The following is a 23,690-nucleotide window of genomic DNA, read 5'->3' as shown; positions in this document are numbered from 1 at the left end:
AGGCTTTTGTATCCACATATGATTTAACAGTTAAATCGCTTCCCATTACCAGAGGATAATGATGTCACTGAGAGCTCAATTCCTGCGAAACTCCCTGGAGGGGTTGTGGCAGTTTGCTTCTCTGTTGCTATGATAAACACTGACCAAAACCAGTTTGGGGAAGGAAAGGGTTTATTTGGCTTACAAGTTGCAGTTCCTCATCAAGAGAAGACAGAGCAGAGTCTAGAACCCAGAGGCAAGAACTGAAGCAGAAGCCAGGAAGGAACGCTACTTACTGGCTTGCTTGCTTGCTTTGTTTTGCTCAGCTACCTTTTTTGTACAGTCCAAACCCACTTGCCTAGGGAATGGTACCACCCATGGTGGACAAACCCTCCTAAATCGACTAGAAATCAAGAAAGTGATCCACGAATACACACGCAGGCCAATCTGATGGTGGCAATTCCTCAACTACGTTTCCTTCTTCCCATGTATATCGGGTTGGCAACGCTAACTCTAAAGACGGGGATTTAATATTACATATACAATGCTGTCACTCACCAAAAATACTCAGCTTTTATAAAACAAGGAAACATTTAAATATTTTTAAAAGATTCACATAGGCATCTTATTTTATGCTTGTGTGCCTGAGTGTATGTATGTGTATTATATGTGCTTGCAGGAGCCCAGAGGTCAGAAGAGGGGTCAGATCCCCTGGGACTGTAGCTACAGGCAGTTGTGAGTCACCAATTTGGGTCCAGGGAACTGAACCCAGGTCCTCTGCAAAAACAGCAAGTGCTCTTATTGGCTGAGGCATCTCTCCAGCTCCCTGGTTCCCCGACCCTGCCACAAGCTAAATAAATCAATAAATTTTTAATGTGAATTTGCCTTCCAGAGTGGACTGTGACGTCTGGGGTAGAGCACATCTATTTTTCCTGCTTCTGTTCCTCCTACCCTGTCACTGGTTTAGGGCACACAGATTCTGCACTAACCATCATCCAGTGCGGAGGATGCGTTTGTTACCTTTTTTTAATAGTCCAGACCCACGGGCGTAGGGCTAGCTCTGCCCACAAGAGGGCGCTAGCTCCCTTTCTCTTCCAGGGAGCTGGCTCGAAGCAGTTTGTCCGCTTGCTGCTGTTGTTTTAAGACAGTCTCCCTATGCAGCCCAGATGGGCTTCGAACTCAGCAATCCTCCTGTCTCAGCTTTCCGAGACCTGAGATTGCAGGCGTGAACCTCCTTGCTTGTGGCCTTGGTGAGGTTAATACATAAGCAGAAGTAGCGGTTGCTGGACGTAAAGCTGACACGGTTCACTCGGCTTCCCTTATGAAACTGAAGTCTTTATGGGTTCCCTTGTTGTTCTACTATATGGTTTCTCTTTTCTGTTTTAAAAATTATTCTTTACATTTGTTTCTTTTCCTGTTATGTATACAGGTATTTTTGCCTGTGTGCATGTCTGTGGACCACATATATAACTAGTGCTCAGGAAGGTCAGAAGAGGGCGTCAGATCTCCTCCGTCTGGTGTTACGATGGTTGTGAGCTGCCAAGTGGATGCTAGGAATTGAACCTGCGTCTTCTGAAAGAGAAACCAGTGCTCTCAACTACTGTGCCATCTCTCCAGCCCCAGTTTCTATTCTCAGTGAGTAGCTTATCAAGTCTGGTCACATGAGCCTGTAATCCCAAGATAAGAGGTTCAGAGGTCATTCCTGATTACATAGGGAATTAGAGGCTAGCCTGAGCTACATGAGAACATCCCACCACCACCAAGTGTGTATTCCAGAAGAGTAAAATTCACATGCAGAGGAAGAGACATTAAAAGCTACAAGAACAAAGGAAGGGAGCTTCCTACACACAGCCCAGGACTGTCTCACCAAGAGACATTTGCCCTATAACAGATTACATACAATAACAGATTAAAGGCAATAACCAATTACATGCGAGGAGCACAAATACACTTTTCTGGAAGAGATGGGAGATGTCTCTGTCAACCAAATATTTATTTTGCATGGACTTGAGCTGGATCCCAGAACAGAGGAGGGGGCAGTAAGGTGGCCCCACCCATAAAGGCAAGGCTTTTGCCAATTGACAATCGGAGTTCCACCTCTGGAACCTACACGGTGAAAGAAGAGAACTGTGTCTCAAGGTTGCCCCTCAAGCTCCACATACATGCTGTGATGTGTGAGTACACAAATGAATAAACATTTAAAAGTAATTTTAAAAGATTTTGGTTTTTAAGTGTGTGTGTGTGTGTGTGTGTGTGTGTGTGTCCAAGAATTTAATGTGATCATACGCACACAGTACCCATGAGGGTCAGAAGCAGATGTGAGATCCCCTGGGGCTGAAGTCAGGGCAGTTGTGAGCCACCTGGTGCAGTTGAGGAATGGAACTTGGGTTCTAATCACATACTTATTTAAATATTTAAAAGAGCAGTTACGAGCCTCTTACAGAGGACCCAGATTTCGTTCCCAGAGCCCAAGCTGGGTGGCTCAGTACTGCTGCCAGCTCCAAGAGAGCAGACGACTTGCTCATGGACTCGTATGTGTGTAGATGCACACACACACACACACAGACACACACACACACAGACACACACACACACAGACACACACACACATGCATAACTTAAAATACATACTAAAATAATAGTAATAAAAACTGGATATGGTGGTGGTGCGCTTCTACAGTGTCTCACTGGGGAGGTGGAGACAGCAAAGATTCCAGGGGCTCACTGGCCAGCGAGTGAGAGAGTGAGTGAGGAAACTGGATGGATGGTGTGTGGATAAGATGGTGGGTGCTTCCCTTTAATCCCCACCACGGATTGTTGCCTGGAGGGTACATGGAATACCCTTCCCTCCCCAAGTTGCTTTTGGTCATACTGTCTTATCACAGCAATTGAAATTCTAACTAAGTCACCTAGTGTGCATGGGTGTAACTTCCATTCCCCAGCACCGTCCATTCCCGGGCACCATGGAAACCAGATGGTGGTAACACACACCTGTCACCCCAGCACCATGGAGACCAGATGGTGGTGACACACACCTGTCACCCCAGCATCCGAGGGGGAAGCAGAAGAGAGCAGGGTCATCCTTGGCTACACAGAGAGCCCAAGGCCAGCTTGGGCTACAGAAGATCCTGCCCCAAAATGAGTTATTGTAAAACTGTCTTTCCACTGCCTGAAACTTGCTTTAATTCCACATGGGCCCTCAGTGGGGAGAGCAGATCCGGCCCCTGTGACTAAAGTGTCTGTAGCAGGAAGTCAGATGTGGACAAGTCTTACAGCCTCAGGTTCAGGCTGAAGAACTCGCTGGTCAGAGCACTGCGGGGCCTAGGAAAGTGTGAGCAGGTGACCCATGGGAAAGATGTGGAACTGGGGTAAGCGTCCAGGAACTGGAGGCTGAAGGGCTGTTCACTAGGACGGGCTCATGGGATGAGCACAGGCTTCACTCACGGGGGGAGCGCCTGTGAGGGTGTGTGTGAAGGAGACTCGTGCTCAAGGGCTATAGATTTCTGGGCGGTTTTCTTTTTTAATTTACGTTTAATTTACATGTATGTATGTATGTGTATTTTTAGGTGTGTGTGTGTGTGTGTGTGTGTGTGTGTGTGTGTGTGTGTGACAATGCCTATATGGAGGTCAGAGGACAATTTGCAAGAGTAATTTTTCCTTCTACCACAAGACCTGGAACTAAGGTCTTAGATATGGGAGCAACACTTTCATCCACTGCCTCTCTCTCTCTCTCTCTCTCTTTCTCTCTCTCTCTCTCTCTCTCTCTCTCTCTCTCTCTCTCTCTCTCTCTCTCTCTCTGACTCTGGCTGGCCTGCCATTATGTAACTCAAGCTGGCCTCAGAATCACAGAGTTCCTGCTGACTCTGCCTGCCAAGCATTGGAATCAAAGGGTCAAAGGCATGCAGCACCAAGCCTAGCCTCTTCAGTGTTTGGAAACAGTATGTCAACTAGCCCAGGCTGGCCTTGACTCAGGAGGGGATAACCTTGTCTCCTGCCTCCCCACCTCTACATACTCAATAGTAGAATGGCAGCTTACACTGCTACTCTGGGCTTGGCTGGTTCTACTATAGGATGCGCTTTTTCCCACCTGCTCCCACCTAGCACTCAGTGTTTGTTAGAACAAATCTGAATTATCAAGTTGATTGCAGTTCCGACGTTGACCAAACCGTCAGTCATCTAGCTGCTGGTCATCTCTAATTTCCCTTTACTAAGGAAGGAGGAAAGGAGGTAAGGAAAGAGCAGGGAGGAAGAGGTCAGTTCAGAGCTGGAGTGGTTGTTCGAGGCCCCGAGTTCCACCTCCAGTACTGAAAAAAATTTTTAAAAAAATGACAATAACAAAAATCTGAACACCCTGGCACTGGGGCAGAGGCAGGGGTATTCTGAGTTCCAGGACAGCCTGCCCTATAAGCCAGACTTTACCTCCATTAAATAGGTTACAACCGGATAAATAAAATACACCTTTGGAGACGGTTTTCTTCAAGCCTTTAGTTAAAAAGAAAACTACTCTGCTGCTCCTATGGCAAGCTAGGTAGGCCCTTACTTTCCAGACCGCCATCAAATTAGCATCTGAGCCTACTCACTCTAGTGAACTGAGTGGGGGGAGTAGGGGGTGACAAATACCTGTCATCCGAGCACTTGGGAGGTGTAAGCAGGAAGATTCGGAGTTTAAGGCCAGCCTCGGCTACGTAGTAAGTTTGAGGTCAGTCTGGGGAACATGAGACTCTGCCTGGGTGGGGAAAGGCAAAGAAAACAGTTCCTGGAATACAGTCAGGCTGGCAGGAGGTGGTAGAACCCCATGGAAGTGTGATGGCTGTCCTTGACAGTCAACTTGACTGACAGTCTGTAAGGGTCCTTCGCTGAAGGAAGACCACAGACTCAGTAAACATCTAGCGGGCAAGGGGTACAATTGTTTCCAAATGGCAACCCCCACAGAGACATTCAGTCCCTTTTATAACCGGACTGCTTCTGAGGTAACAGCAGACTTCTAAAACTTAGGGCACATTCCAAGGGGCTACAGAAACCATTAACCGAAGGTCACATATATATCACAGGACCCCAGGTGCAAAAACAGGAAGTAAGATATTGACTGAATTTGTCCAAACAAAGCTTCAAGGATGGCTTAGTTATAGTCTAAAACTTTTCCATGACCCTGCAGGCCAGGAGAAATGGTGAAAGTTAACCCAGATAGTTGCTCCTAGTGTTGTGCACATAGGCATTCTCCGTTATAAACTCTTATTCAATCTATGATCTGAATGTGCAAACTCACAGCGAGCTTTTACCATGTGAACGCATGCTCTGAGAGCCACATAAGTATTGGGAGCAAAGGGCAGAGGTAAGTCCCCCTCCTCTTTTCTCCCTGGGCTTCAAATTAGAGAGGCACAATTCCCTGCGGAGGCTTTGCCTAGCTGCCCGTAGTGTCACTTTGAGACACTAACCCGAGGCTTCAGAAGCCAGTCTTAAAGTGACATAGTCAGTCGGATCAGCTGCTGAACTGAAGAGGCACAGCACCTTTCACCCAGAATAGACGGCAAAAGGCGCACAGCCTAGTTTCTGAGTGGAGATAAAATGGGATCCAAAAAAATGAACCTCTCAAGTCAACCTGATGGGATCTGGACCAAGATGTGACTCCTCTGGATGAACTTGTGTTTTCAAGAAGGGTTACAAGAGGGGGATACCCTTCTCTCATCTGTATGGGTGGTGCCTTCTTTCGGGTGGCCCAGATCTGGAAAGCTGCCTGCCCATCCACCCGCCAACCCACCTGCCTGCCCACCTGCCTGCCCACCTGCCAGGCCACCTGCCAGGCTACCTGCCAACCTACCTACCTGCTTACCTGCCTACCTGCCTGCCCGCCCACTCGCCTGCCTCTCCTTTTAGCCAACTTTTTTTGTTGTTGTTGTTCCTTTTTTTTTTTTTTTTTTGGAGCTGGGGACCAAACCCAGGGCTTTGTGCTTGCTAGGCAAGCTCTCTACCACTGAGCTAAATCCCCAACCCCCTGCCTCTCCTTTTGAGGGCCTCTATTGCTGCTGCTTTCACATTCACTGACAATGTCCTTCACTGACATTGGAACATAACTTCCTCCACCTTCCTCAGGCCAGCGGCTGCCCAGGAATTCACCACAAGACTGGGACTTCTGAGGCATTCAACCTTGTGCACTGAAGCAGCTACCGGTTCTCAGCCTACCAGGAGTGAGACAGCCACTGTTTTGAGAGCAAGCCCCCATCATGTAAGCCACTCGAGTCTGGTTGGGTGTTTTTATTTTATTTTTTAAGATTTGTTTTCTGTATATGAGTGTGTGGCTGCACTTTGTATGTGTACTGTGTGCACACCTGATGCCTGTGAAGGTCAGAAGTGGGCATCAGATCCCCTGGGATTGGGGTTTCAGACAGTTGTGCACCACCATCAACTTGGCCTTCTGGAAGAACAGTCGGTGCTCTTAACCACTTAGACATCTCTTCAGCCACGAAATCCCTTAAACACACACACACACACACATCACACACACTCACACATACTCACACATACCACACACACACACACACACACCACACACTACATACCACACACACCACACACTACATACCACACACACCACACACTACATACCACAAACCACACACACACATACACACACCCTCACAAAACACAGCACACTAACATACCACACTCACACACACACCACACACTCACACACATTCACATACACACACCCTCACAACACACACACACTCACACACCACACTCATACACACACCACACACACACATTCACACACACCACACACTCACACACACCACACACTCACACACACACACTCACGCACACACACACACACACACACACACACACATTCAGTTTTGCTCCCTCCCTTCTGGAGGAGGGAGTTAAGGAGAGCCCAGTAGGCAGCATATTCAGGCTTGATGGAGGACGGATGGAAAGAGCAGTTTTCAAAGGCTTCACTGATCCTGTCACATGCCAAAGACGCGTGTGCGATCCTGACGCTAGAGGCACAGCCAGAGATACCACAGAGAAAGAATGGAGTGCTGTGGGGGATCCTATAATCCCAGCCAGGAGGACCAGAAGGTGGTCGTTCTCAGCTGCACAAAGTTCCAGGCTAGCCTGGGCTATGTGAAACCCTGTCTCAAATGTCAAAAACCAAACAAAGAAACAAAACTCACCGGCAGAAAAAGTTACTGTGAGACAGTCACGCAGTTGGAGAGACGAGGAAAAAGAAGATAAATACGCACGACACTGGTCAGACATTGATAATGTGCTACAGGAAAGCTACAGCGATGATAAGTCTGGGGACTTGGGTGTGGCTCAGTGGTAGATCAGGAGACCCTGGGTTCCACAGCCAGGGTCTGTGTGGGTGCGGGTTGGCGTGGGCAGGGAGGGAGAGAAAGACAGAAAATCAAGGGAGTGACAGGGCAGGAACCCTGGAGCACCACTGGAAGAAGGAAGATCCTTCAAGTAGGTGGGACATTGAGGGCAAAGGCCCTGAGGTCAAAGGCCAGAGGTCAGAGGCCAGAGGTCAGCAGCTCCCTCAGAAGGTGAGTCAGAGAAGCCAGGTTGGAAGACAGTAGAAAAAGAAAGGGCAGGAGGAGGAAGGGACAGATGCACCAGCTGGAGAGGAGCTCCAGCACAGGGTTGACCTGAGGCTGACGCTGCAGGGTGGGGGTGGATTGGATGGGGAGCTAGCATGGTTGTTCTTCCTGTGGTCCTGGCACTAGAGAGGTGGAGGCAGGAAGATCAGGAGTTCAAGGCCAGTCTCTGCTATCTAGTGAGTTTAAACCCAATTCAGGTCATTAAAGTTAAAAACAAAAGACAATTATGAATGGTACCCCATTTTTCTCTGAAGGCAAATTAAGGCACAGAAAAATGAATAGACATTGAGCCAGCTGGGCATGGTGGTACATACCTGTTGTCTCAGCTACTTGGAAGACTGAGGCAGGAGGATGGCTTGAGGCCAGGAAGGAATTCGGGGCAGCCTGGACTAACTACAAATCCTAATCTCAAAAAATACAAAGAGTGTAAAATCCAATCAGCAGAGCGCAACATGGTGGAGTACGCCTTTGTGCCCAGCGCCTGAGGGGCACGCCAAGCTCTGGGAATTTGAGGTCAGCCAGGTCTCCTAGTGAGTTCCTGTGACACTGTCTGAAAACAAGCAAGCAAACAGGTGTGTCCCCCCCCGCCCCCCTAGCTGGGGACCAAACCCAGGGCCTTGCGCTTCCTAGGCAACCGCTCTACCACTGAGCTAAATCCCCAACCCCGAAAACAGGTTTTTTTGACACTGACCTATAACCTCAGTGCTCTGGAGGACCAGGAGTTTAAAGTCAGGCCAGCCTAACCTGTCTGCTTGTTTTATTTTTTATGCAGGCTCTGGTTCTGTGGCTGATGTTGGCCTGAAGCTCTTGGTCCTCTGTCTTCTGCCTTCCCGGTGCTGGGATCCCAGGTGTGGTCACCTCGGCCAGCTTGGCCTGTGTCATTTGCTTAATTTCATCACTGCATGTACGGCATGTGTAAGTATCCACACACAACTCGGAGGCCCATTCTATCCTCCCGTCATCTTCGCCAACAAGCACTTTTACACACTGAGCCCGCTCACCAGCCCTAGCTGGTATTTTCTCATCGGCCGCAGCTGTGGAGCTCAGGGCAAGGCACACAGGGAGTAGGGGGCTTAGGGGATGGGAGGATGAGGGGTGGTGGTGGGGGTGCTCACACATTAGCTCAGAGTCACATGATGTGATTGAGACATCAGAGGAAGACTTCCCTCAGTGTGTGTGTGTGTGTGTGTGTGTGTGTATGCATGTACACACACGTGCGCCTACCCCCTTCTACTTCAAACATTTTTAGCTTTAATATTTGTGTGTGTGATATACTGTGTGAGCTCACATGGGTGCTATGGAAAGACTGTGGAGGTCTGCCAGTCACGGTGGCCTCTAATTCCAGCACTCTAGAAGCAAAGGCAGACATCTCTGTGGGTTCAAGGACAGCCTGCTCTACCTATCTAGTTCCAGAACAGCTACAGCTACGCTGTCTCAAAAAACAAACAAAAACGCCAAAACTGTAGCGATCGGAAAATAACTTTGTGTGTGTGGTTCTCTCCCTCCACTTTGATGTGGGTTCCAGGCCAAATTCAGGCTCCATTGTAAGAACCTTTCCTATCCTGTCTACCTCCATGTCTTTGTGTGACTGTGCAGTGTGTGTGTGTGTGTGTGTGTGTGTGTGTGTGTGTGTGTGTGTGTGTCCCAGTGAATTTCCTTAGGCTTGCTTACAGGAGCATGGATACCTCACCAATGAAGAAACTGCCTCTCCTTCAGTACTTGTTAACCAGCTGGTCCTCTAGGAGTGTGTAAGTGCACATAAGTGCAGGTGCCTACAGAGGCCAGCAGAGGGCATCAGTTGACCTGGTGCTGGAGTTACAGGCGGTCATGAGGAGCCTGGCTTGTGTCCTGGGAACCAAACCTGGTCCTCTGCAAGAGCAGAGTACAGTTATGAGTGTACTGGGTTATATGAAAGATATCCACTGGTGTATCTTTCTGGCCCCTGGGACTATGTCCTTTTCCCCCCGGAATTCATTTTTTGGGAAGGGTATTCTTTTTAGGCAGGCTCTCACACTTTAGCCCAGGTTAACCCAGTCCTCCCGATTTAGCCCAGCTGTCTCAAGCTCACTACCATCCATTAGCAGTCATGACCTACCACACCGGGACTCTTTAAATCTTTGTGGTGTGTATTTACTTATTATTGGGAGGGCAACAACCCGTATGAGGAAGTCAGAGGACAACCTTTGGGAGTTGTTGCTGTCCTTCCACCTGGTGGAATGCAGGCTCTCAGGACTTGCCAGAGAGCGCCATTCTGAGCCATCTTGAAGGCCCATCACCAGACTTTATTCTTTGGGATTCCTTTGTTACTTGGGTTGGGTTTTGTTTTTGTTTTTAGAGACAGGATCTCTCTATGTAGCCTTGGTCATCCTGCAATATTCTCAATAGATCAGGCCAACCTTTTAACTCAGAGATCTGCTTCTGTCTCTCAAGTGATGGATTACAGAAGCGAACCACCATGGGGGCCCAGCTTTATTTCTAAGGACAACCTATTAATTTATGAATGAGAGTCTCGTGTCTTGAACTTGCTGTGGAGAAGAGATTCAGCATGAACTCCTGGCCCTCTGACCTCCATGGTCCGAGGTTACAGATGTGTTCCCCATGGCCCAGGGTTACAGCTGAGTACCTGGTTTATACCGCCCCGCGTCTGTGACCTAGGGCTTCGTACGTGTTGGCAAGCACTCTACCAACTGAGTCACATCCCCAGCCTCCCTGCAGACGTGCAAAAAATTCTTGTTTGAAATAACAGGAAAGACCTGCAGAGTGCGGAAGAGGATGGCTCTGCTCCGCCCCTCTGGGTCCCTCTCTGCCTAAATTCCTCCTCTCCCCGATCCTGAAGGCCTGTTTTACAGGTGGCTGTTATCTGGCACATATAGCAGTCAAATCCGCCCCTTCTTTCCCCCGCACGCCCCCAAACTCGCTGCTGGCATGGAACCAGAGCCGCTCTGGTGCCAGGCAAGCCCTCCACCGCTGACCTGCCACCCTGCCTCCTTCTCGCCCCTTCTAAAAGACCGGGAGACCGATTAGAGACAGCACACCTGACTAGGGAGCCCGGCTCAGTCCCTGGCTGAACCTCCCCAGCGCGGCCGCCAGAGGCTGCGAGCACCTCAAGAGTCGAAGGCGGGTGGTACTGAAATCAGGTCCCGGGACCCCCCTCAACTCCTGGGACTCTGAATCTTGGAAGGAAGACGCCAGGTAATGGCTGAGGCAGGATCGGGGCGGGGAAACCGAGGCACCCGCCCTCTGCAACTCTGGACTCAGTAGGGCAGGCAGGGAGCCGTGGGCGAAGGCTGGCCGGCGCCGCCTCTTCACAACTCGTGCAGCCCTGAGCGAACTGCCCGCGGATCCGCAGCTCAGTTGGGTAGGCACAGCTTGTCCTGGATCCTGCCAACCGCTAAGGTGAGACTCCCCGGCCAGGCCCCTGCTCTGCCTCCCACGGGGGAGGGGTCTCTGTCTGTTGAGGCCACCCCACTTCCTTCCTGTTCTCTTCTACTGAGAGGTGCGAGCGGGGATTCCATAGCAAGCCCTCCGCTGGGTGACCCGGGGTGAGTCGCCGACCCTCTCTGAGCCTTTTTGCAAAGCACGGAACCAGGGATTCCGGATCCGCGCTGGCAGGGACGGGAGAGATTGGTGGTGAGTGTTCAAGGAATGAGTCTGGAAAGAATGGGCGGTGTGTGGAGCCAAGGAGGGAGGGGAGGAGGTGAGAAGCTGGCCACACCTACCACAGCGCTGGGCTCTGCGGTCAAATGGGCCTGCAGCTGGCTGCTGTGGGTGCCAAGGTCAAAAGACTACAGCCACGTGGGGTGTGCCTTCTGGAAGTTCCTCAGGCTGGAAACCGGGTGGGTGGAAGGCCAGGGAAGAGTGTGCACAGAACTTCCTGGAAAAGGCAGGGGGACTCGGAGACAGTCTCACGCTTAGATGACTTCAAATACACAACTTACACTAGAGATGCAGCCGGACTTACACACAAAACAGATGAGACAAGGGTCTGTTACATGGGCGCCACAGAGGAATTATTTAGGCCTGTGATTCCAACACTCAGAAGCAGCAGCTCACGAGTTCAAGGTCATCCTTGGCTACATGGGGAGGGAGTTAGGGGTCAGCCTGGGCTTCTTGAGACACTGTCTCAAAACAAACAGAAAGGAAGGAAGAATTGGAGTGTATGTCACAGGCAAGCCACTGAGGTTCCCCTGCTAGAGCCAAGACACCCACCCAGAGAGAGTGATGGCGAGTTACAGGCGGTCACGGGTGTAGGAACACAGATGTTCAGGTTTAGGCCCAGCACAGCCTCAGCACAGTGTACAGTCAGTCACACACAGGACACTGTCAGCACTGCACAGTGTACAGTCAGTCACACACAGGACACTGTCAGCACAACACACTGTACAGTCGGTCACACCCAGGACCCTGTCAGCACAGCACAGTGTACAGTCAGTCACACACAGGACACTGTCAGCACAACACAGTGTACAGTCAGTCACACACAGGACACTGTCAGCACAGCACAGTGTACAGTCAGTCACACACAGGACCCTGTCAGCACAGCACAGTGTACAGTCGGTCACACACAGGACCCTGTCAGCACAGCACAGTATACAGTCGGTCACACACAGGACCTACAGATGCCCCGTATACATTTCCATCAGGCCCTGGCTGGCCTGCAGCCCCCTGACTGTGCTAGGTTTGAGAAAGTTCTCACGGTCCAGCCTGGCCTGGATGCTTCCCTTCCCTTCCCCGCCCCATGTCCAGCTCTGGGGAAGTCTGGTGCTCACATGACCCAAGGGGAGGGCTCCTGGACAGTCCTCGGAGAAAGTGCATCATCTTTCCTAATGATGCACTTCTGCCCCAGAGAATAAAGTCTCAGCGATCACCGCTTCTGTTCCAGGAGCTTCCTTGCCTCTTGCGTCCTCTATGACCACCTGTGCTTCCTCCAGTGTGAGTGCCTGAGGGGCAGGGTGGTGGAAGGACCTGTGGGACTACTTTCCCTAGCTCCTCAGCTCCTGTAGGCCCAACTGCTGCTGCTGTGTCTGTAGAACTGACAGCTGTAGATGGTGGTGTGTGCGTGTGTGTGCGTGTATGTGTGTATCTTGTTGGACAGGTCTAGTCTTTCTTACCTCAGACTTTCTGTTTCCATTTCCTAAACTTCCATGTAGCTGAGACTGGCCTTGAACTTCTGATCCCGTTGCTCCACCTCTGAGGTGCCTGAGTTTATAGGCATGCACCATGAGACCAGGCTCAGCTGGTTGGTCTTTGCTTGGACCAGGGAAGGTGTGGTTCTTATGGTCTCGCTCTCTGTGCTTACCACAGACTTCCGACTCTCTCTTCCCTCACAGATGGATACGTGGATGGTGCTGCTGGGCCTGCAAATCCTGCTGCTCCCACTCCTGGCTCACTGTACAGCCCCAGCTTCCACCCTGAGATTCGTGGCTGTGGGTGACTGGGGAGGGGTCCCCAATGCCCCATTCCACACAGCCCGGGAAATGGCCAATGCTAAAGAAATCGCCAGAACCGTGCAGATTATGGGCGCTGACTTCATCATGTCCCTGGGGGACAACTTCTACTTCACTGGAGTGCATGACGCCAATGACAAGAGGTTCCAGGTATGTCCTTGGCGGAGTCAGAGGTGACAGTGGGAGGCCACTCCACATGGGGGCCTTCCCTTGGGGAGGGCAGAAGGCAGAAGGACCTCAGACTCCCGATGGTTCCCTTGCCCTTGGTTTCTGATTCAGTAGAAGCAACAGAGTGACTGTTGACCCCAGAGGGGGGATGCCCTTACTGTCTGTCACAGGAGACCTTTGAGGATGTGTTCTCTGACCGTGCCCTCCGCAACATCCCCTGGTACGTGCTGGCTGGAAACCATGATCACCTTGGCAATGTCTCGGCACAAATTGCCTACTCCAAGATCTCCAAGCGCTGGTAAGTACTTACTTCCCTCTTTCCCTGAAGAGGCCGCCATGTCACTCAGGGGCAATTTAATTGTGTTTTATTTATGGGGAGGGGGTGGGGGGCACAACACATGTGTGAAGGCCAGAGGACAGATTATGGGAATCAGTTTTCTCCTTCCCCTGTGTGGCTGCCAGGGATGGAGTTTAGGTCATCAGGCAGTGGGTGCTTTACTCATTGATCCATGGCACTGCCCTTGGAAGGTCTGTGTTTTGTTTCGCTTTGTTTTGTTTTGTTTTGTTCAAATGGGGTGTTGTGTAGCCCATGCTGGCCACGTAGCCAGGGATAATCTTGAACTCCTGATGCTGCTCTCTCCAGCTCCTACGGGGTACATTTTCAGACAGGCACTGCCACACTTATCTGCTTGTTTTTGAGATGGGATCTTGCTATGTAGTCTTGGCTGGTCTCAAAATTAAGATTCTCTTGCCTCGGCCTCCAAAGTACTGAGGTGGCGGGTGTGCACCACTGTGCCTAGCCAGAGTAGCCTTTTGAGGCGAAGGAGCATGAAGTCAGGAAAGCACTTGGTAAGCAAATACAAGGACCTGAGTTCAGCCCACACAGTCTGTGTTAAAAGCAGAGTAGAGGCTGTGATTGTAATGGTGCTGGGGAGGTGGAGACAGAGAAGCCTACAGAGTCGGTGAGCCCTACACTCAGTGAGATGCCCTGCCTCAGAAGGCAGGATTGAGGGATAAGTGGTTCAGTGGATACAAAATCACTTGCCTCATAAACCTGAGTTCAATCCTGGGAACCTTTTGAGAAAAGAGAACCCGTTACGAAAAATTGTCCTCTGACCCTCACTCACAAGTGCTAATAATAAAAAATGGAAACAAAAAACCCAAAACAAACAAAAAAAGTAGCTGGGGTTGTAGGGAAGACAAAAGGATGTAGGGTGCTTGCTAGTTTCCAGGTTAGTCCAGGGTGGGATATATGCCAGGGTCAAGAGAGACCTTGTCTCAGATGAACACGGTGGAGAGGGACAGGACACTGAATGGCCTGCTGTGGCTTCTGTGGATACATCGGTGTGTCTGCCCCGCCACACATAGAGAAATACATCAGAAAACTCAAGATGAACAGCTCTTGAGGAACAACAGATGAACTTGGCCACCCTGATTTCTATGCACGTGTGCAAACATGAGTATATGTGAGTGCGTGCACACACACACACACACACACACACACACACACCACACACACACACACAAACACACATCTTAAAAAGAGGTCCTTTGGGGTTGGGGATTTGGCTCAGTGGCAGAGCGCTTGCCTAGGAAGCGCAAGGCCCTGGGTTCGGTCCCCAGCTCCGGAAAAAAAAGAACCAAAAGAAAAAAAAAATTAAAAAAAAAATAAAAACGGGAGGTCCCTTGGCCAGAACCAACCTTAGTGTCTCTGCTAAAATGTCTTCCCCATGGCTTCTGTTCCCCCTGCAGGAACTTCCCCAGCCCTTATTACCGTTTGCGTTTCAAAGTTCCGCGGTCGAACATCACCGTGGCCATCTTTATGCTGGACACCGTGATGCTGTGTGGCAATTCCGACGACTTTGTCAGCCAGCAGCCTGAAATGCCCCGAGACCTGGGAGTGGCCCGCACTCAGCTGTCCTGGCTCAAAAAACAGTTGGCAGCAGCCAAGGAGGACTATGTTTTGGTGGCCGGTCACTACCCCATCTGGTCCATCGCCGAGCACGGACCCACCCGCTGCCTGGTCAAGAACTTGAGGCCATTGTTGGCTGCATACGGGGTCACCGCCTACCTGTGTGGGCATGACCACAACCTGCAGGTGAGGGATCTGTGGATAGCGTGGGGAGCCTGGTGAGCAATTCTTACTGTACTGCAAGGTGCCACGTGGCTGCGCTCTTCCCCAGTGAGGGTCTGGGGGCGTGGCTCAGCAGTAGGACCCTTACCTAGGACCACCTAGTGAATGGATGGGGGCCCGGTTCAGCGTTAGCGCTCCGACTAGAATCCCCCAGTGAGGGCCCAAGACCGGGACTCAGAATAGAGTCCTTGCCTACCAAGCAGGAATCTGTGAATTTCATCCTCAACACTGCCAAAAACAAAAGGGTTCCCCTAAATGCCAAAGTGACTCCCAGTCGTGCCCGGGAAGTAGGATCCACTCCTGCAGATGGGGAAACTGAAGCAAAGAGAGGCTATTCACCGCTTGCTCAAGGTAGCTCTGTGGTCAGGGGTAGACCTATCCCCACGTTTGAGGCAGATGGAGGTGAAGCCCCTGGTCGTCACCTAGGCAGGGCCGGGATGACCAACCTTGTATCCTCTGCCCCCAGTATCTTCAGGATGAGAACGGTGTGGGCTATGTGCTGAGTGGGGCCGGCAACTTCATGGACCCTTCTGTGCGGCATCAACGAAAGGTCCCCAACGGCTACCTACGCTTTCACTATGGATCTGAGGACTCTCTGGGTGGCTTCACATACGTGGAGATAGGCTCCAAAGAAATGAGCATCACGTATGTGGAAGCCTCTGGAAAATCACTCTTCAAGACCAGCCTCCCCAGGCGACCCAGACCCTGAAGACCTACAAGGGTCCTGCTTATCCCCTAATGGGTCTGAGGGAGGGAGCCTCTGCAAGCCTGATGGGTGGGCCCTGTGAGGACCTCACCCACCGGCAGCTTTTTCTCTGCCCTGGTACTCTGGCAGAGTGGGAAGGGGGAACCACAGAGGCTTACATATAGGAAAGAAGTACACTCACACCAACTGGCCCCCACAGCCAGGCTTACCCTGTGGTTTTGGGGTAGACCTTTCTTGGGAGTGGGGCTTTCTTTTAAATCAAGCATCTCACTGTCACTGCTGTTCAATAAAAACAATAGTTGACAAGGCTGTACTTGTCTCCAGAATGGGTGTGTCATCAAGATTAAAAGGCACGTGTGTACAGGGTAAATGCAGCCCCGCTAGGCATGTGGAAGTCAAAGGTCAATGTGTGGGGGTCTGTTCTCTCCTTTCACCACGTGGGTCCCAGGGATCAAACACAACAGGTTCCGCTTGATGGCAGGTGCCATTACCTGCTGAGCCATCTCTTCAGCCTTCCCGTCCATCTCTTAGTCTGACACGTAGCCAACTAACTTAATACCTGAGCGTTAGCCCTGCCACCCCGGGCTATGAGACTGAGAAATCTAGGAGCCATGGAGTACAGGCCTCCTGCATGCTACCCAACGCTCTACCACTGAGCTGCACCCTTGACCTTTGGTTTTTCTCATGTAGCCCAGGCTGGCCTTGAACTCAGATCCTGCTGTCTGTGGTCCACACACCACCTCCCCCACCACTGAGATTATAGGCAGCTACCATTGTGCCTGGCTGCAGATGAGATATCCCCAGGCACACAGGGGAGTGAGAGCAGAGGACCACTTAGACCTAGAACTCCCAGGCCAGTCTGGCAGAGGCGAGGTCCTGCTGAAAATGGACAGCTGGCTTGGTGCAGCATGCTTTAGTTTATCCACGAGAAGATCGAGGCAGGCTCATCTCTGTGAGCTCTGGACCGTGGTCTACACATCAAGGTCCAGCTCATGCTACATGGAGAGACCCTGTCTCAAAAAAAAAAAATCAGTCAATCAGTTACCCTCAGAAAGAAGGACATAGCAAGTCTTCCAACTTCCTGTCTAGAGCCATCCTCCTGCAGGCAGAACTCTTCCCCTCCGGCCATCCTCACTTCCCTGTTTTGTTTGCTTGTTTGAGACAGGAACTCTCAAAGTTCGTGTGCTCAGACTGCTGTAAAGTGGGGAGGTGGGGGTGATATGGGATGGCCGGCCTTGAACTCTGGCTCACCCTACTTCCAGTCCCCAGGGGCTGGAGTTAACAGGTTTCACACCACACTGGTTTCTGTGGGGCCGAGGACGGGGTCCTGGGGCTTCAGGAATGCTAGACAAACACTCCACCAACAGACTTGCATCTCTAGTCCAAGTTTAAATTATTTTATATTTATTATCATTATTCATGTCTCTGTGTGTGCCTGCTTTGTGTATGTGTATGTGTACCTCGTACTTGCAGGTACCTACAAAGGCCAGAAGAGGGCGCTGGGTCCCCCGGGACTGGAATTACAAGTGGTCGCCAGACCCCAGTAAGCAGTCAAGGATGAGCAAGAATTCCTCAGATATACCACCACATAAGGATCCGGCTTTAGAGGCTTTGGAGAATTAAACTGAAGGCTTTGAGACTCTCCACATGTAATTTCACCACAGGGCGACGGGTTCCATTTTCCTCTCCGTACTGAGGGTGGGATGCAGACATTTTGAACACACTTCCGAACGCCCTACCACTAAGCTACACCCCAGACCGCTCTGCTTTTCCTATCTTCTTCGATATCTGTCCTCGGCATCTCATTCTTCATGGGCGTGGATCACCAGCTGAGCACGGCTGTATTCAAGGTCCCTTACTCCACCACAGCTCTTCACAGGTTTGTCTCGTAACGTTAACTTTCGACCGTTTTCATGGGACTCAGAAGATTCGCACCCTCAAAGATCTAAAGTTTATAGGACGGTGCCGCAGGGCTCGGTGGCACAGATGTATGATCCCAGCATTCAGGGAGTCAAGACTCAGTGACCAGAAGTTCAAGGTTATCCTCTAACACATAATAAGTTTGAGGTCAGCCTGGGCTACATGACACCCTGTCTTAGAATATATATGTAAGCACACGGCTTTAATCCCAGTACTCGGGAGGGACAGGCAGGGGGATTTCTGTGAGTTTGAGGTGCGCCTGATCTGTACAATAAGCTCCAGGACATCCAGAGCTACATCGAGAGTCCCTGTCTCAAAAACACCAAAAAGTAGAAGAAAAAGCTGTGGCTGGAGATACAGATCACTTGTTATGTGTGCACAGGACCCTGGGCTCCATTGCAGAGCTGTATAAAACCAGCTGTCTGGGTGGGTATGCGTGTCTGTCAGCCTAGGGAGAAGAACAAGCAAGGGGCCAGCGAGGTACAAGTGCCTGCTCCTGGGCTGCAGGGAAAGCTCAGTGGTTAAGAGCACGGGCTGCTCTTCCAGAGAACCCAGGTTCCATTTCCAGCACTCACATGGCTGCTCACGACTGCATCTAACTCTAGTCCTAGGGGATCAACACTCTCCTCTGGCCTCCACAGGCCCCAGGCACACAGAAATACACACAGAAAAGACATCTATGTGCCTAAAATAAACATATAAAAATTTATAAAAACTGCTCGTCACACATCCTAATGACCTGAGTTCAATCCCCAAGGACCACAAGGTGGAATGAGAAAACTGAGTCCTGCAAATTGTCCTCTGACCTCCACACTCTGGGACACACGCATCGTGCCCCCTCCATGCAAATAAATGAGTATATAAAAAAATCAAGGCAAAGTAAATATTAAAATAAAATAGAAAATTAAAAAGTGTACCATGTTTTCTTCTCCAAGCCTGTCCCTTTCCTTTCTTCTATCCTGACAAGAAAATGCTTCCTGTTCATCGCACAATCATTCTCTCTCCTCTTTCTCCATCTCCTTCTCCTTCTCCCTCCTTCACTCCCTCTCTTCCTCCCCTCTCTCCTTCACTCCCTCCCTCTCTCCCTTTCTCCCTCCCTCCTTCTCTCCTTCCCTTCCTTCCTCTCTTTCTTCTTCCCTCCCCTCCCTCCCTCCTTTTTCTCTTTCTCCCTCCCGCCCTGTCTCCCTTTCCCCATAGACAGAAAGGGTCTCACAGTCTGCCATGCAGGGCTAGCAGGGCCTCTAACTCCACCCTCCTGCCCCAGCCTCACAAGCTTTGACTAGAAGTGTGCGTCACTCTGCCCAGTTTCTTTTGTATACTTTGTTACAAAAACCAAAGCAAACCAGAATACGTTTTTTTCTTACCCACTGAACCACACCTTGCTTTTTTTAACCTTCCTTTTCTTTGAAGCTCACTTCTTTGAGGTGTAATTCACACACATAATCCAAACTCATTAAATGTACAGTTTTACAAGGTGTGTACATACATGCATGCTTGCATGTGTATGTGCATGCATGCATACACACATGCATGCCTGTATGTGCGTGCATGTCAACTATCAAGCCAGAGAGCCTTGAGAACACCAAGTAGCACCCTATCCTAACCACACCCCTAGCCAGCTGGCCTAAGCCGCTTTTTTTAAAAAGATATCTGTATTTGCATGTGGTTCTTGGTGCATTTGTGTAGCCTGTCACCCTTCGAGTTTTTGTTGCCTCTCAAGAACTCAAATCATAGGCCTGTGCCAGCTACATCCAGTTTATGGGGGGGGTTAGATCAAACCCAGGATTTTGTGCAAGTACTTTACCAACCGATCTACACCAACCCGTCTGGTAAGTTTTGGCAAAGTCATAAACCCACCACACATAAAATTGTGGGATATACGGACCTACTATAGAGCCTCTGCCTAGAATCCCCTAATGAGGGGCTTGGGTGTGGCTCAGTGGCAGAGTTCCTGCCTTGAATCCCCCAGTAAGTGCTGGGGGCGTGGCTCCATTGTAGACCACCTGCCTAGCATCTGGGAGTTCCTGGGTTCCATCCCTCATCCCAAACACACACAAAAGAGCCCAGAATTTTCATCAGCCAAAAAAGTTCCTTTCGCAATTTAATGCTTGTACGATTTATATCTGAAGATCTGTCCCTGCTGCTAGTGGTGAACTTGCTTCTAGTACAAAGACAGGGACCTGATCCTGAACTTCGAACCCTCCGTCTATCAAGGATCTCTTGGGCGGCTTGCAATTCATTTTGCAATCTGCCTGCAAACAGTACCGTACAGCTGCCCTTGTACACTCACATCCTGTGTTCAGACTTGCTTCTGGATAAACTGGATTTGCTCCTGGGAGAAGCACTATCGTCTTAGCTTCCTTTTGATGGCCCTGGGAATGAACTCCAGAGCCTCACCCATGTGGGTGAGCACTCAGCTCAGAAACCCAGCTCCGCCTAGAGTGAGCACAGAGCTTGCCTGGTGGTGCACACCTTCAATGTCACCAGCACTCAAGAGACAGAGGCAGGTGGATCTCTGTAAGTTCAAAGCTAGCTTGGTCTATATAGTGTGTTTCAGGGCTATAGTGAGTCTGTGTCTCAAGAAGAAAGAAAAAGAAAAAGAGGGGACTGGAGACAGAGATTGAAAGGAAAGAGAACAAACACAAAAGCTAGTTGGTCTGCCAGCTACCGGGAGCCCAGTTCCCTACTGTGGCGAATTGAGTAACATCTGCCCGCAGACATTTTTGCCTAAACCATTGACGTGAGGAAAGTCACACAAACCACTCTCTTGAGAGCTTCAACTGTCACACTAGGCGTGACAGAAAAGGGATGCTGGGTTGCCTGCTGCCTGGCGGGGTCAAGTGGCAACCTCCAGTATTTCCTCGATGTTTCCTCCACAGAGAGCACTGCAGAGGTAGCTACAGCCATGTGCTGCCCTCTGTTGATGCGGTTGAATTGGAGACACAAGTTACTGGAATAGTTAAGACCGGGATGTGGGGCTTGGGCAATGGCTCAGGGGGTAAAAGTGCATGCAGTCAAGCCAGACGACCCAAATTCCATGCCTGCAACAAACACAGTGGAAAGAGGGAACTCTCAAAATTGTACTCTGACCTCCGCAGCTCTGTCTGACTAGACCTTTTCTGTTTCCCTGAAGACGTCCAACCCCACAGAGGTCTGACGACCTCCTTTCATGAGCCTGCCTGCCTTCTTGAACACTAAGATAAAAAGCAGACTTATCTTTCTTACTTCCATTCACCGTCCTCCTCCTGGCAGCTGCTGAGGCATTTTCTTACGGCCTGTCTGCTCCGTTATTTTTCTCTCAGACTCTGTAAAATGTTCCTTGAGCTGAGCTGGATGGATGGATGGATGGATGGATGGATGGATATACAGCCTGGCTGTCCTGGGACTAGCTCTGTAGACCAGCCTGGCCTCAAGCTCAGATTCTGCCTCCTGTGTGTTGGGATTAAAGGTGTGCACCTCACTGCCCGAGACGGCAGGTTTCTAAAGGTGGTAGCTCATGCCTGTAATTCGAACACCTGGGAGGCTACTGTGGGAAGACCACTGTGAGTCTGAGGATGGCATGGGGTACAAAAGGAATTCCAGGTTAGCCTGGGCTAGAGTGCAACCCTTGCTTCAGTGTCACATTAAGGAATATGTAGAAGGAAAGGAATCTTGGTTACTCTGACCAAGAATAAGGCCAACTTTGAATTCTCTGTTTTTCCCTGTGTCTTCCCTGTGTCTGTACTGTGTATTCTGGCCTATCGGTAGGCTGTCTGCTGTGTGTTTCTGATCTGTCCCTGTTGTCTGTGCCTGTGTGTCTGTTGTGTCTGTCCCAAAACAAGGACCTTTGTTCTCCATTTATTGAGCAGCACAGAAGACACACATGGTAGGAAAAAGGATTCTTTACAGAGATGGCTTGCAGACTTTGCAAGGGAAGTTGTTTTACCAACTTCAAATAACCTAGACTAGCACTAAAACCACCCTGATATTAGCAGCCTATGTCCCAAGTTGCTTCCAACATTTATGGGATATTTGTTTTAAGATTGCTTTCAACCCACTGGCTACTTTCAGTAAATGACTACCACACAACACGCACTCATATCATACATACATACACACATACTACACTCCACATACAAATACCACACACACACCACATACACTTACACCACAAACATACCCACACACATACTACACATACACACACGCCATACACACACACACATACTACACATATACTACATATACACTTAAGCCAAACACATACCACATACACAGTTAGTTATACCACACACATCACACACATACCACACACACATGCCACAAATACATCACACACATCACATACACACCACATACCACATACACCATACATACATATACATCACACATAAATATACATAACACACACAATACACATACATATACCACACATGCATATATACCACACATCACACATACTACACCACACTCACAGTATACATACACCATGTACACACATACATATCACATACACACACATACCACAATATACCACACACACAACATACACACATACCACACTCCACACACAAATACCACACACACACTACACATACACTTATACCACATACATACACACACACATGCCACAAACATATCACACCACATACACATACACACATACATATACACACCACATATACCACACTCCACATACAAACACCGTACACAGCACATACACCATACATACACATACATCACACACAAATACACATACCATACATGCAACACACATACAGACACCATACACAGACACCATACACACACACATCACATACATATCACACATACTACACCACACTCCCAGTATACATACACCACGTACACACATACATACCACACACACACATATCACATACACACACACATACACACATACCACCCAACACATGAATACATATATCACCCACACACAACACACACACACCATACACGCACAGGCACTACACTATTCTCATCTGAGAAATGAAAAAAGGCATGGTTTAAGATTAAAAGCTATGCGTTTGGTTTGTAAAACTCCCTATATGGGAAATGCAAAGGCCAGTAAAATGTTTGCATTTTCTTAAAACAGTTTAACTGGAAACAGGCTGAGTGTACAGTAGGGTCACATTTTGACACGTCTTGAATGATCTCAAGCATAGCTAGCTCAGCTGCAAGGTCTGCAAACATTTCCTTCCCTCTGAAGGGAAGAGGTATTTTCAGAAAACTATCACCATAGATCCTGTCTCACAGAGTCTGTCTCAAAACAAAACAAGGAAGAGATTAGGCCATGTGCCAACACACACACACGCACACGCACACACATGCAGAGAGAGAGAGAGAGAGAGAGAGAGAGAGAGAGAGAGAGAGAGAGAGAGAGGCACAAAGTTAATGTAAAAGAAAAAAAGTCAAGGGGTTGGGGATTTAGCTCAGTGGTAGAGCGCTTGCCTAGCAAGCGCAAGGCCCTGGGTTCGGTCCCCAGCTCCGAAAAAAAAGAAAAAAAAAAAACAAAAAGAAAAAAAGTCAAATGGTAGAGTGGCGTGTAGGTAACCAGCCTAGAATTCATGACATCATCCTAAAAAAAAATCACTTCTGACCCTGACCCATGAGGCAATTGCTAGACTATCCTTGTTTTTCATAGGTAGGACAGACAGGTCTCAGCATCGTGTCTGTCCTGGTTTGTGCCCTACTGTGTTGATAAACCATTCTGACCAAGAACAACATGAGGAAGAAAG

General features: G+C 49.6%; 1 protein-coding gene and 1 long non-coding RNA gene across 9 annotated transcripts; one reads left to right on the top strand and one right to left on the bottom strand.

The window, feature by feature from the left end:
• The first annotated feature begins 10,836 nt into the window (after positions 1 to 10,836).
• On the top strand, positions 10,837 to 16,358 carry Acp5 (acid phosphatase 5, tartrate resistant). Of its 8 annotated transcripts, none has more exons than XM_087560660.1 (7): positions 10,837 to 10,976; positions 11,077 to 11,210; positions 12,463 to 12,512; positions 12,911 to 13,177; positions 13,366 to 13,493; positions 14,948 to 15,293; positions 15,796 to 16,344. In XM_087560660.1, the coding sequence occupies exons 3-7, from the start codon at positions 12,489 to 12,491 to the stop codon at positions 16,036 to 16,038; spliced, it is 1,008 nt and encodes a 335-aa protein (XP_087416786.1). In that variant the 5' UTR covers positions 10,837 to 10,976; positions 11,077 to 11,210; positions 12,463 to 12,488; the 3' UTR covers positions 16,039 to 16,344.
• On the bottom strand, positions 15,172 to 17,972 carry LOC148003988 (uncharacterized). The gene is made up of 2 exons (XR_015627557.1): positions 17,517 to 17,972; positions 15,172 to 17,045 (listed from the first exon to the last, which is right to left on the bottom strand). It is a non-coding gene; the product is annotated as an uncharacterized LOC148003988 (long non-coding RNA).
• Positions 17,973 to 23,690: the final 5,718 nt, after the last annotated feature.

This window comes from Rattus norvegicus, chromosome 8, assembly GCF_021556685.1.
Source record: "Rattus norvegicus strain SHRSP/BbbUtx chromosome 8, alternate assembly SHRSP_T2T, whole genome shotgun sequence".
In the NCBI taxonomy this organism is placed as follows: Eukaryota; Metazoa; Chordata; class Mammalia; order Rodentia; family Muridae; genus Rattus; species Rattus norvegicus.
This window is presented reverse-complemented; position numbering and strand designations above follow the sequence as displayed.

Bases quoted from the DNA above. Each gene is read 5' to 3' on its own strand.
- Acp5 (XM_087560661.1), top strand. From the start codon at position 12,489: ATGACCACCTGTGCTTCCTCCAGT. The intron at 12,513-12,910 runs GTGAGTGCCTGA...CTTCCCTCACAG, and splicing joins CCACCTGTGCTTCCTCCAGT to ATGGATACGTGGATGGTGCT. The intron at 13,178-13,365 runs GTATGTCCTTGG...TGTCTGTCACAG, and splicing joins CCAATGACAAGAGGTTCCAG to GAGACCTTTGAGGATGTGTT.